Below are 14,016 nucleotides of genomic sequence, written 5' to 3'. Positions count from 1 at the left end.
TATGAATACATGTATGCGTGCTGTCTAGGAGCGAGCGATGACGCGGCAGCGGCGAAGCATGCACATCTTTGCTCACTAATATTTGTATACGTGCGAGATATGCGAGGGTGTGAATAATCTCGGCAGCTCGATCCGCGCTCGCATAGAATGATATAAAAGGCCTTGCGCGGCCTAGTATATTCACTAGCTCTGGCGCAATTTAAGCGCACTACTCTCTACTCAAGAGCAATTTACGCCTTGAGTAGAAATACTTAGAAATATTATTACAAATTAAACTTGTTCAAATGATAACGTAATTTCGGCGTATCATTTAGACTTAAATTTAACACATCAAAATTCATATATTGATAAACTTAATTTAAGTAGAATTAGATAACGCAATTTATGTGCATCTAATTATAAAAAGATAACGCAATTTAAGTGTATCACTTACGAATCAAATATAATATATAGATTTTATACGACATCTATAAAACGCACTTTAATTTGTTAGAGATAACGCAAAATAACGCGTATCCAATAAAACTCTATTGTCAAAATCAAAAGCGGATTTACACAATTTTTTGTTAAAAAGAATATTGCAATTTACGCAATATTCTACATAAAAAGGATTCATTGCATATATTTCAGTTACTATTTCAACATACAACAAAATCTTATTATTGTGATAAAACTCCACTACCTGGTATCCCGGACCTGACCTTTACTTAAATCATCAATTATATTCAATTTTTTCTCTCTTTCTTGACCTGTCGTCAGAATTACGACACAGGACAGTAAATGTTCGCTAATAGCTCTTTAACAAAAATATAAATTAAATACTCTGCACTGGACCTAGAAGAGCCGTGACAAAAATCCTGCTGCCGAGGAGGATGCGGGAGCGATGACAACTGCCCCGAAAGGGGATGTGTAGAATGATTCGTCACCTGGTCTTACGCGGTAACGATGCCAGCGAAGGCGCGCTGCCTTGCAGGGGGGCGTTAGGATGCGAGAATGAAACCGTAGTGTGTCTGACGACGAATTGACACTGTCCTCGTCAAAGTCGGAAAGCTCTCATACTTAGTTCTAGAGAGGTATGGGGGTTATCACCTCTAGAACGGTGGACTCACCTGCGATCGGAACAGGATCCGAAGCGCGCGGGTTTAACATACTATCATGGCTCAAAAAAATCAAATCCGAACCAAAAGGGACTTAAGGGTCGGAACTTGGAATGTTCGCAGTCTATACAGAGCAGGTGCGTTTAAAGAACTCGTAAAGGAAGCTGATAGGTACAATCTAGATTTGGTAGCAATACAGGAATCGCGGTGGCCAGATGGCGGAGTACTAGCATCGGGTAACTTCACGTACCTGTATGGGGCCGGGAGTGAGGGATCTCTAGGCACCGGATTTCTCGTAAGCAAAAGCATCATACATTCGGTTAAAAGTTTCAAATCCGTCAATGATAGGCTCTCGTACATCATTATCGAAGGTCAATGGTATAGATATGTATTTATTAATGTACACTGTCCTACGGCGGACAAAGAAGAAGAAGCTAAGGATCTCTATTACGAAACTTTAGAGTAGGTAATCGATCAGTTCGCATCTTACGACACAAGAATAATATTAGGCGATTTCAATGCCAGCAATGATAACGGTATTAGGGTCATAAATTTCGCGGCGGCAAAAGATCTTATAATCAAAACTACGTGTTTTAAGCACAAGAACATACACAAAGCAACGTGGACATCACCGGACGGGGCCACACAGAACCAAATTGATCATTTCCTCATTGAAAAAAGACGTCATACTAATGTTCTTGACGTAAGGGCTTACAGAGGTGCAGATAGCGACTCGGACCACTTCCTAGTAGTAGCCAAATTAAGAGCTAGACTAGTAGCGAATCAAAATAGTAAGCGAGCAAACAAGGTAGAAAGCTTCGATATTGAGAAACTACGAGATAGAACAGAGCGAATTAGGTACCAGATAGAAATTAATAACAGGTTTCAGGTACTTGAAGAAGCAAACATCGCCGGAGGGGAATGACGAACCGAATAGCTTATGGGGGGACATCGAAAAAACGGTAAAAGAAGCCGCGAACAAAGTACTGGGTAAAAAGAAAAAGCCAAAGAGCAAACCATGGTTTGACGAAAAGTGCGAACTCTGGTTTGAAAGGCGCAAAAAGGCTAAATTAGATAGCTTACAAAATAGAAGCGATAGGACCGCAGAAGAGTATTCTAACGTAAGGAAACAGACGAGCGCGATCTACAGAAATAAGAAGCGGGAATATCAAAAGAATCTTATTAGGAGAATAGAAACTAACAGTAAGGAAAATAACCCCCGCGAAATGTACAGAGTGATTAACGCCATCAGAAAGGGTTTTAGGAGTAGAGCGCAATTGATGAAGGACGAAAACGGAGACCTCGTAACAAATAACAACGAATTACTGTCGCTGTGGAAAAATTATTTCGATAAATTATTAAACGTGCACGAAAATAGCGAAGAATTAGGGGACGAAATTCACACTGCTGAACCCCACGTGGAGGAACCGAGCTACCAAGAAGTAGAGGCCGCGATTAAAAAACTAAAAAACAACAAAGCCGCGGGAAATGACTCTATACCAGCTGAGTTACTCAAATATGGGGGCGTCGAGCTCACTTTCAAAATCTATAAACTAGTATGTGCCATCTGGAAAAATGAAACAATACCCGAAAATTGGAAGGAATCTATCATTATACCGATTTTTAAAAAGGGGGATAAGACAGACTGCAATAACTATAGGGGTATTTCACTTTTAGCAACGTGCTACAAAGTTCTGTCAAACGTAATACAAGCTAGACTCACTCCATTCGCGGAAGATATAGTAGGAGATTATCAGTGCGGATTTCGACGCAACAGATCGACGAGCGATCAAATGTTTACCATAAGACAGTTGTTAGAGAAAAAGTGGGAATTTTGCGAAACCATAGACCAACTATTTATAGATTTTAAAAAAGCGTACGACTCTATTAAGCGAAGCAAAATGTATCAAATTCTAGTACTTCTCGGTGTACCGAAAAAACTCGTGAGATTAATTCAAATATGTCTGAACGGAAGCACGGGAAAGGTCCGAGTAGGCGGTAATGTATCAGAACCCTTCATGATACGCGATGGTTTAAAACAAGGGGATGGGCTCTCTACGGTGCTGTTCAACTTAACGTTAGAGTATGCCGTTAGAAAAATGCAGGTTAGCCAGCTGGGCGCAACGCTTAATGGAACAACGCAGATAATAGGCTACGCAGATGATTTGGATATACTGGGGGATTGTAGGGAAACAGTAGCAAGAAACGCGGAAATCCTCATAAAAGCGGTGGAGTATAGAGGGTTAGAAGTGAGTGAATCAAAAACAAAGTACATGATTGTGGATAAGCTAGGCATCTGCAGAGGGGAGAAAGATATCAGAGTTGGGAATTTTACTTTTGAAAAGGTTAGCAAATTCAGGTATCTGGGTACGACCATAAATGATAGAAACGAGATTAATGTCGAAATAATTAAGAAACTCCATTCGGGTAATGCTTGCTTCTACGCCGTGAGTAATTTACTTAAGTCGAGGCTGTAGTCTAAAAACGTTAAAATAAGAATATACAGGACAATAATACTGCCGGTGGTTCTGTACGGGTGCGAAACGTGGGCTCTCACTAAGCAGGCGGACAACCGTTTTAGGGTATTTGAAAATAAAGTCTTGCGAAAAATATACGGGCCGAAGAAAGATGAGGAAACCGGGGAATGGAGGAGACTACACAATGATGAGTTACACAATCTGTACGCGTCACCAAATATTAACAGAATAATAAAATCGCACAGATTGGGATGGGCAGGGCACGTAGCGAGAATGGGAGACGACCGTACGGCAGCGCGTGTCATGAAGGGCAGGCCGATGGTAACGCGACCTCTAGGTAGACCTAGACGTAGATGGGAGGACAACGTAAAAGCGGATCTAGTAGAAATAGGACGGGTGGGTGTCGATCGGAGAGGTGCATCTTGGGTGGGGTTGACACAAGATAGGGTAGCGTGGAAGGCTTGCGTAGATGAGGCGATGAACTTTCGAGTTCCAAATGCCATGTAAAAAAAAAAAAAAAATTATAAAAATCAACTTTTAGCATGTGTATCGAACGTTGTTTTCTGATAAAGGGGACGGAAAATGTGCTTGAACACACGCGGAGCGTCTTATTTAATAATTTAGATAAGTATTAAATGAAATAATAATAAAATGAATTTATCTGTATATGAGAATATAAAATATGATTTTATATGAAATTACATAATTTTCCATACTTATATTGATCCTCAGTGGAACAAAAATTCTGCACATAACAGCCCTGCTAAAAATAGTTCATAGAAATTGATAAGACCTCTTATCAAATTGAATAGTAAGTCTTAATCACGATTTTTGCAATAAAACTCGATTGGGCCAATGGGAATCGATTAAAATCAATAGAGAAATCAATGGATTTTAATTGTTCTTTTCCATCTATTTATTTTAATTTTTGTTTTTCATATAGAATTGAATCGACTTCTATTCACCCTATTGAATTTCATCTAGTTTTAATGCGAAAATGGCGATTAAGACTTACTATTCAATTTAATAAGATGTCTTATCGATTTCAATGTAATTCTATGGACTATTTTTAACAGGGAGTTTCCATCTGAAGATTTCAGACTAAAACAGAAGATAACTGAACCAAACAGAAATGTTCAGCAGAAAAATGTCGGAATTGAGACAAAGTCAACAGTTATTTACAGGTATTATTAAATTTTTTTCAGTTTTTTTTTTAGTTTACTGTGGATGGTACCAGATTTCAACAGTTTCTTTAACTAGATTCTATTATTAAGTAGCGCGGTTTTCATTACAAAGAAATAAATGCATTTTTTTCTTTTTTTTATATCATGACTTATATGATGTTTTATTATGCCTAACTTGAGTTTCAACAAAACTATTGATAAAAACTACCTTTGATATAATACACGAGTGTGTCATTCACGAAATGCTCAAATCACATCAAAAAATGTTAGGACCGTTAAGTTAGACGCAACAAGTGTTAGGACCGTGAAGTTGGCCGCACAGCTATACACAGATGGATATTGCTTTCTCATCGGTTTTCTGCATGCTCGCTCACATGTAGTTTTTACTGTCTAGGTGTAGAAATAATTCGAAGGCGGTGTCTAGGTGTACGGGGTAACCGATGTCGAGGTCTAGGTGGCGCGCTTCGTGGTTTTTTGTGTGTAGGTGTGAAAATAATTCGAGGGCGGTGTCTAGATGTATAGTGTGGCCGATGACGAGGTCTAACATTGTCAAGTATAATCCTATAAGTGGAGATGTTAAAACAATTATTTAATTTTTAAAATTTTCCCCACTACCACCTCTTTCTCTATATAGAGCTATACAAATAACCATAAAATCTAAGTGTGGTTACGACTTTCTCCAAAATAAGTCGAAATAAAGTTTCATATACACCTCTGGTTAACGATAAGAACGCTAGAAAAGTACAAGATGGCAAACTATCTAATACATATCGAGGTGAGCCTTGCTCCAAGCCTTCTGATAAAAGCAAAGAATGGAAAAATTAATAAGTATTCCAGTAACACGAATTCCATGCCAGAACAACAAGGTTACAAGAGGTTCTGAGATAATATAATACATATTATTAAGAATAATGTTTGTATTAAGTTATAATTTTTAATAAACAAAAAATAATCTTATATTTTGCATACATTTATTTATTATTCCTTTCCTTTATCTCTTCCTCATTCTTATGAGTGAACAATGTGGGAACAACCGTTTGCGTAAAAATGTAATGATATTATTCATATTTTGATCAGTGAAATATACACTACACCCATAACGATTGTGCTTTCATTATCTATTGTAGATTTAGAAGCATACTTATCGAAAGTAGCTGATTAGGCAGCAACAATTGCATCAGCATTTTGTAGTGTGAGATTTAATGTAGTGATATGTGAATTATTGTCGTTTAGATATATATGTTACTGTAGGGTACAAATCTCGACACGGCGGTGTCGTGTACAGTTTTTATATCGTATAAATAGGCTCCCTTACTTATTCGATACAGCGAAAATTTAGAAATTGTCATAAGAATAGTATAAAACGTTTGCAATATAATGTTGGTTTGTGTGGCGGCTCCCCTCTATACTCTTCGCACATCATACATTTGAATTTGCAGGTCAAACATAGCGCGCGCCTGACCGTGAGTAGAAGAGAGTATAGGTATAGCTATACTCGGCGTGGAGAAAACTCGGCACTATGTGCGCGCTGTGGCGGTGAGAAAAGAGAGTATATCTATATTTACACTCAGCGCGCAGTATAGCCCGCGCCGGACTGCGAGGAGGAGAGAATATAGATACAATGCGGAGAGCTCGGCACTGTATTATGTCGTGAAGAGCTATATTTAGCACGGGTAGTAGGGAGGGGGATTGCCATGCATCATCACATCCGTACCGCGTCACCAGATGTTTCAAAAATTACAAAATATATCTTACCAACATCAAATGCAAGCTGGCGTCGTAAATCGGCAAAAAATTCGAATGCAGGCTGCCCGCGTGGCAAGTCGGTAAAACAGATAAGAACAAATTTTTAAACTTTATACATGCATCGAATTCAAATGCCGGCTGTCCGCGGCGGATGTTGGGAAGACAGATTTACCCTCGGTAAGACAGATTTACCGGTTACCGACTGGTAGTATTCGGTAGCGCGGTAGCCGCTCTAGCGCCGTAGCCGCGCAGCCCCTACTACTAATATATATCAATATTGTTATTAAAATATACAAACAGACTCATTATTTATCAATTAAACCTTACCGTTTGCACCATTCATTGTCAGCTTTTAGGGGCTTGATTGTTGTGATAAAAGAAGGTTACATACCAATTTTTGGCCATTTTCAGCCACATATACTCAAGTTATGATATAAAAACCAATAACAATTATTAAAATTCAATGTTTTTAAAAAAGTTGCTTGCGCACAGGGCTTCGACTAAATTAATCCCAAAAATTTGAACATATATTTTGAGCCATACTTAACAAAAGTTAGTATTTTTTATTACGAAAACTCTCGTCGTTCATCTGTAATAAATCAAGAATTTATTAAACAATAAAATTCTTTTAAAAACCCATAATTTAATAATATTCATAATTAAACAAATTTTCCCAGAACAGATACCTTAAATAAAAATTCTACCTTCTTTTCAAAATGTTCTGAAGTATAAGTGTAAAAATTTTCAAAGGGATCAATATAAATGCCTTGTGCAAGGAACTTTTTAAAGTCAAACGAATAAGTTACGAGAAAATGCGTTTAAAGTTTTATTTTTGGATACAATCCAATGTAAAACATTGTGAAATGCTCACTTTTAGCACCAAAAATCACTTTATGAAAAACACAAACAAATAGAAACAAACAAACAAAATTTAAATAAAAAGACAAATTAATATTGAAATGAGGAATGCCCTTCCCCATAGGAACCGAGAGAGATTAGGCACCTCCATTCCGAGAAGCAATAAGAAACTCGGCATCGAAAACCAGAAAAAATTATCCGAACTCAAGGCGATGATACAAGAAATATAATCGAATACGCGAACATAAAAATCACCATGTACAATTTTCAAGCGCGCAGAGCATTCATTACGATCCGAATCCGAATCCGTCAACAACAAAAAGGACGCACTCCAAAAGGACTTTATTTAACTAAACACCACGACAAAGCAGCGATAAAAATGACGTTCTCATAACAGTATACGACAAACAAACCAAGAATAGAAGAAAGCAGCAAGAAGGAGAAATCGAGAAGACAAGATAAGGAAATTCACTCACACGTGCAAGAGGCACAACGCTCGCACTACATCCACACGCCTTACGAATATATGAAATATTACTAGAATATAATATTACAACACAACAAGTGCACGTGTTCCAAAGCTGAGAACTCGTTGACATACGTAGCTTACACCATGGCGAACATACGGACCCAGCGCAGAGCAGGTCGTAAAAGTTGCGATAACTCAGATAATAGAGCACGGCAACACATCGGAAGGCGAGAGAAGACCAGCCGCATTACTAGAAGAGAAGAAATTCTTATCGACTAATAATACAATTCTGATTAGTCCACACTACTCCAAATTCAAACGCCGAGAGAAGAACATCGACGTCTAAGCATCTAATTGGCCAAGTACTCATCCCTCCAGGAAATCGGAAGAAGACGGTTACAAAGAAGCGGAGGATATATAAACTCTGTATCGCAAGCCGTGGCGGCACTCAATCTTGATAAAATACTTGGACCATGCGGAAGCTCTGCCCGTTTCCGTATCGGTCCTCGTCTCTTTATTTTGAAAGTAAAAACTTAGACCGTCAATTTTTATAATTTCTTGGACCGTGCGGAAGCTCTGCCTGTTTCCAGATCGGTTCTTGCCGTTTACTTATTCGGAATTAAAATCATTAACTGCAAACAAAAAATTACGTATTCGTGCAGTGTTAAAAAGACTTTTCGCTTGATATAAATTTTTGTACTTGTATCGCCGCCTTGTGTTTCCGTGTACTTAAACGCTGACTCTTTACAAAACATTCGTACGTGCGCAAGTGTAGGTCGTATTGTGATTTAATCAACAATTAAATCTATTAAAGAACTTTCAATCTAAGACTTGTGTAAGAGTAAATCATTTGGCGACTTCCTACACCTTGCTGCGTTAACCAAATCGCGCTTCCCAAATAATAACTGAGAGGAAGAGCAGGAAGAGAAGCGACTTTGATCCTGATACATACAAAGGTAAGTGTCAATTAATATTACTATAAGTAAATAAAACCTCCCTCTTTTTCTCTGATATTCACTTCTCTTTTCGAGTAATTAACATCCGAGTAGTTCCCTTTTCTCATAAGTTAAGGACGTCACAGAAAAAAGGTGACGTCCTAACATTTTATTAGTCTACGTATCGGGTTTTCTTGTTTCAAAAGAGTGCTCGGACAGTTGTCTCACGCTGTTCTTCAGGATCGCGGGGACAACTAAGCACGGTCGGCGCCCAGACGTCTTACTTATAATCTCCGTCGCCCTCCGTGCTCCCATATTTTAAATAACCGCGGAATGTTACTGTCCGATGAAGACCGCCGAGTCTAGGACATAACAATATTTTACTCAACTGCCTATAACATTGGTATAACTTTGAGTTTTTATATCAGATTGCACTCAAAATGTTCATAAGACTATAAGCAATTCAACTATATAATAAAAATGGTTTTGAGTTTTTGATAAAAAATCAGTGGGGATCCACCTTAATAGAATGTTAAAATTAAATTTTTTCTGTATAATACTTTTAATAATATCTGTTTAGCACGCAATAAGTAAAAAGCATACTTACTTCAAGAGTTATTGCATCATCTTTGATATAACCTTTTTCTGGATCAAGAACATCTTGCCACGTCATGAAGTGACTAAATCCCCAGTCATTTTCTTTACTATAGAAAAGATGTTGAATTTCTACAAAAATTAGAATAAAATAATATTAAGAATTATAACTATATTATCTAATCAAATTTCTTAAACTCATAAAGGTTACATATCAGTTTAATAATTTAAATTCCTAATTGAAATATTTATGTTAAATATAACAAAAATTAGTGTAAATGGCAGGGAATTTATGATTCTTTGTAACATATGATTACATCCTACAGAATTGAATTATTGTAGTCAAGAATTCTATAATTTAAGAAAAACAACATGAAATACACATGTAGAGATAGTTTTAATTTTGGTATCTTCCTTTACGAAAGTAATGTGCATAGATATCTGCATAGTTTTCTACACAGATCTTTGCATAAAATTTGGATCGTTTCCTGTTTATTTCCAGAAAATTCTTAAAAGCAGAAAAATTAAATAATAAGTACCTTTATAGCGTCTACCATTCGGATAATAGCACTATAACTACGGTTCTAGACTTACGAAAATAATGTGGAGAAATTTGTGCATAGATCTCTGCAGAGGTCTCTCGACAAAATTTGGACCGTATCCTTTTGATTTCCAGAATATCCTTAACAGCAAAAAAATCAATATTTTTTTTATTTATTTAAGCTTCAAATATTTTTTTACAAGATTTACTCGCTGTAGAAAAAAAAGAACATATATGTGTGTGTATACATATATATATACACACACACACACACACACACACACACACACACACACACACACACACACACATATATATATATATATATATATATATATATATATATATATATATATATATATATATATATATATATATATATATATATATATATATATATATATATATATATATATATATATATATATATATATATATATATATATATATATATATATATACAGACACACACACACACACACAAAGAAAGAAAGAAAATATACAGAATAGCTTACAATTTAATATTACATTATTAGGAAATGGGAATCCAGCCTTTCTCAGGCTTACAATTAGCTTATTTCTTTGGTTGTCGTACAGTGTGCACTGCCAGATAATATGATCCAGATCTTGAATGTTGGATTTACAAGTGCAAGTACTGTCCGAGATTATATTAACCCTGGCTAAGAAGGCAGCAAGATTATAGTGGTCAGCAGGGCAACGGTTAATAGTGATAATGAGATTTCTGGGTAGGTTTTTATTTTGAAACCATGGGCGACAAGGATCTTTGTAGTAATTTTGAAAGCAGTAAATGCCTTTATCAGGGCTCATTTCCAGGAAATGGATTTTAGAGTTTTTGATCATGGCCTCTCTGTAGCTGGCGTTCATATCAGTGAAAGGTACGAAAGGCTTTTCTCTGATCCCAGGATACGTCACTGCGTCCTTAGCTAGGGAGTCGGCTAAATCATTGCCTTCAATACCGCAATGAGATGGAATCCAACATAGAAGAATCAAAGCGCCGTTTGACATTGTTTGTGTATATTGTTGAAAAAAAATTCAATATAATGAGTGCCTATAAGAGTGTTGCCATCTGGATGATAACAAAAAAACACTAATTGTGATCTCCAAAATTATTATTTTACAAGATATTAGAAAATTTTTGTTTAAATTAATTTATTAAAAAATAAAAATTTTTCATAGAGTCAACAAGAGTTCACAATATATTGTTTTTTCGCTTTTAAGAATATTTTCGAAATCTAAAAGATACTGTCGAAAGTTTGTGCAAAGACCTCTGCAGAGATCTGTGCAGAAATCTCTGCAGAGATCTATGCACAGATCTCTGCACATTATTTTCGTGAGGGTATACTCAAAAAATGTTATTTTTCCATATTTAAACAATTTTACTTTTAATTCAACTATAAAAAAATTAAAATTTTGGCATTCACAACTTGATGTTATCATTCGGATAATTTCTATTAGTGCATTTATTATACTTGATTGTATGTTTTTAAGAATTTTTAGGCATTGAAAAAAGACGGTCCAAATTTTGTGCAGAGATCTGTGCGAAAATCTGTGTACATTATTGTCATAAGAAGCACAGAAATATAAGGGTGATCTCAGCGAAATTTTAAAACACGCTGCGCGGGAATGTATATTAAAAAAGAAGGTTGTTCCTAAATTTTTAGCCCTCTAGGTGCCAACTGTGCCCCTGTAGAATCAATTGAATTTTCAGTAACTAGGTGAATTAAAGCGCGCTACATTTTAAGGTACAAATTTTCAAATTTAGCGCCATTCAGACAACCAATCGTGGTAAGTTTTAAAACATTAGCTACAACCCCGCCATTAACTAATCACATTTCTCGATTTAGATCAGAATCAACTAATCCATTTTCGGTTTCAATTTTCCGGTGTTATTTTTTAAAGAGGATAGCTAAAAAGTTGCAAATTTAAAAAAAAATACCTTTGGCTTTGCATTGCCATATAGCACCTAATCTTTCGGCAATATTGTCTGAAAGATGCATCGACAGATTCGTCAGATTCGAAAATATTGCAGGTAGATTATTGAATATTCTTCATGCTGTCAAGCAATATTGCTGTAAAAGGTAATGTCCGTTTTTGGATTGCTTTTCAAAAAAACAATAACAACATAGCAGCAATATTGCTCGGAAATTATTTGCAATATTGTGTCAAAATACAGTTAAAAAAACATTAAATTGAAAAAATTATACAAGCGTTTTCACGGGTTCTCATGTTTGTTTCGGGAGGTATCATACGGATGGATGCAACTCAGAAACAATATTGCCGAAAGATTGGGTGCTATATGGGTTTTGACAAAAAAACCTCCGTAAATCCATGGGTGAGTTGGAGAGCTTTACTTAAGATATTGTCCTCGATCTCGCTTACCTTTCTCGAAGTGCCGATGTAATGTTAAAAAATATTATCTGATTTACCATTTACTGCTTGAAACTTAATGGTCATGGGATAGGTGGGTTTACTTGTTTCGGATTTAGTATTTTCTTTTATAATAGCACTTTATTGTGCCCAGTAAAGGTGTTTTTAGAAGATTTCAGTATAGCATAATTTTCTTTTTTCTATTTGCATCTCTCCGTGCCTGGGATATATGAGTTTAGGGCTTGGAGATACACTAGTATTTTCTATTATATTTGCAACTTTTAGCATATGAGGTAAGTAGATTTAGGGTATGGGGGTTTCGTAATTGAGTTTGAGATTTCGCGGATTGTTTTCTCCGCAGTACCCTCTGAAGTTTGCCGTTAGAAGTCGATAAAAATAATCGGGACCTTACCACTATTGTCAGTAAACGTTAGTCACGGCTGAGATGGCTACTGGCTATATAGTCAAGACTTCTGTCTCGCTACTCGCAATATGCAAGACGAAGTGGACCAGGCACAGGCCATCAATGCAGTGGCTAGTGCAGTTCACTCACGGGCGTCGGGAATGAAAGCATATTGCCTGTAATTATGCTCGATTTTAGCCAAATCTGACGTTAGAAAAGGAGTCACAGTTCCGAAATAAAGCTTAGAGGCAGAACGAAACTTAAAGGTGCCTTTCTACTATGTTTGGGCTAACTTTGAGGCCTAGTTGACTTAAGATTAGTACATTTGGAAATGTGCTACGGAGGTGCCAACTCTGGTTCTAATATATGATTTCTAACAATCGGTATAGAATTGAAGATCTGTAAAAAACAAACATTTTGAGAAGCGAATAGCCTAAATCATCTAACAACTGACAAAATGGCGACCGATTGAAAATCAACACAGAACCATTGAGTTTAGTGTTTACTGCTGTACGAGTTAATTCCGCTATTTAAATATATATGTCACGGTAGTGTATTTTTCACTCAAATGTAACGTAATTTTTCATAGATTTACAGAGAATTATTTTATTTTTTTAAATGCAAAGCTAGGGAATTTTTTTTAAACTAGATAGAAAATTGATTGATTCTAATGAATCGAAAACTGTAATTAGATAATGACGGCGCTGAAGCTAACATGTGAAAAGCTCCGCCTACTCTGTACTGCTTTCCTTGTATGTATACGTATAGCGCCTCTCTCTCTCTCTCTCTCTCTCTCGCTCTCTCTCTCTCTCTCTCTCTCTCTCTCTCTCTCTCTCTCTCTCTCTCTCTCTCTCTCTCTCTCTCTCTACGTTATATACTCTCTTACATCTCTATTATGCTACACACACACACACACACCCGTTTGTTAGTAGCAGCCTTATTGGCTCAGTTGATTCATAGACAGGAAGTGAACACTACATACATAGTGATCATCAGGCCATAATAATGAAGGTAGAAATACAAAAAAGGGGACCCAGCGCGAGTACAACGACAAATAGAGTTAGTCGAAAAACGAAGGATTATGATAAGTAGATGTTCCTGTTAGCACTAGAAGAAATGCAACTGTCTGGAACGGCGAACAGCAAGGCGGAGCAGGTGACAATAAACATCACCCCAGCATGTGACGCTGCAATGCCACAAAGAGTGGCATACAGTAGACGACCACCAGTATACTGGTGACAGAAGGAGATTGCGAATGCACGTAGCAAGTGCCACTGGACCAGAAGCCGAAAACAACGAGCGAGGATAAAATACTATAAAACTG

The 14,016-nt window shown here is 36.7% G+C and overlaps 1 protein-coding gene across 6 annotated transcripts in view; it reads right to left on the bottom strand.

Moving 5' to 3' along the window:
- The window catches only part of Usp7 (ubiquitin carboxyl-terminal hydrolase 7), a 611,141-nt gene that overhangs the window by 490,248 nt on the left and 106,877 nt on the right, over window positions 1-14,016 (bottom strand). For 5 of the 6 annotated variants that reach the window (XM_032601215.1, XM_031921170.2, XM_031921142.2 and 2 more), the window contains 1 exon segment: window positions 9,374-9,492. In XM_032601215.1, coding sequence (XP_032457106.1) covers window positions 9,374-9,492 — 119 coding nt within the window. 6 annotated transcript variants of the gene reach the window in all.

Source organism: Nasonia vitripennis, assembly GCF_009193385.2.
Source record: "Nasonia vitripennis strain AsymCx chromosome 1 unlocalized genomic scaffold, Nvit_psr_1.1 chr1_random0002, whole genome shotgun sequence".
NCBI lineage: Eukaryota > Metazoa > Arthropoda > Insecta > Hymenoptera > Pteromalidae > Nasonia > Nasonia vitripennis.
The sequence above is the reverse complement of the archived record's forward strand: the minus strand, read 5'-3'. Positions and strand labels throughout refer to the sequence as shown.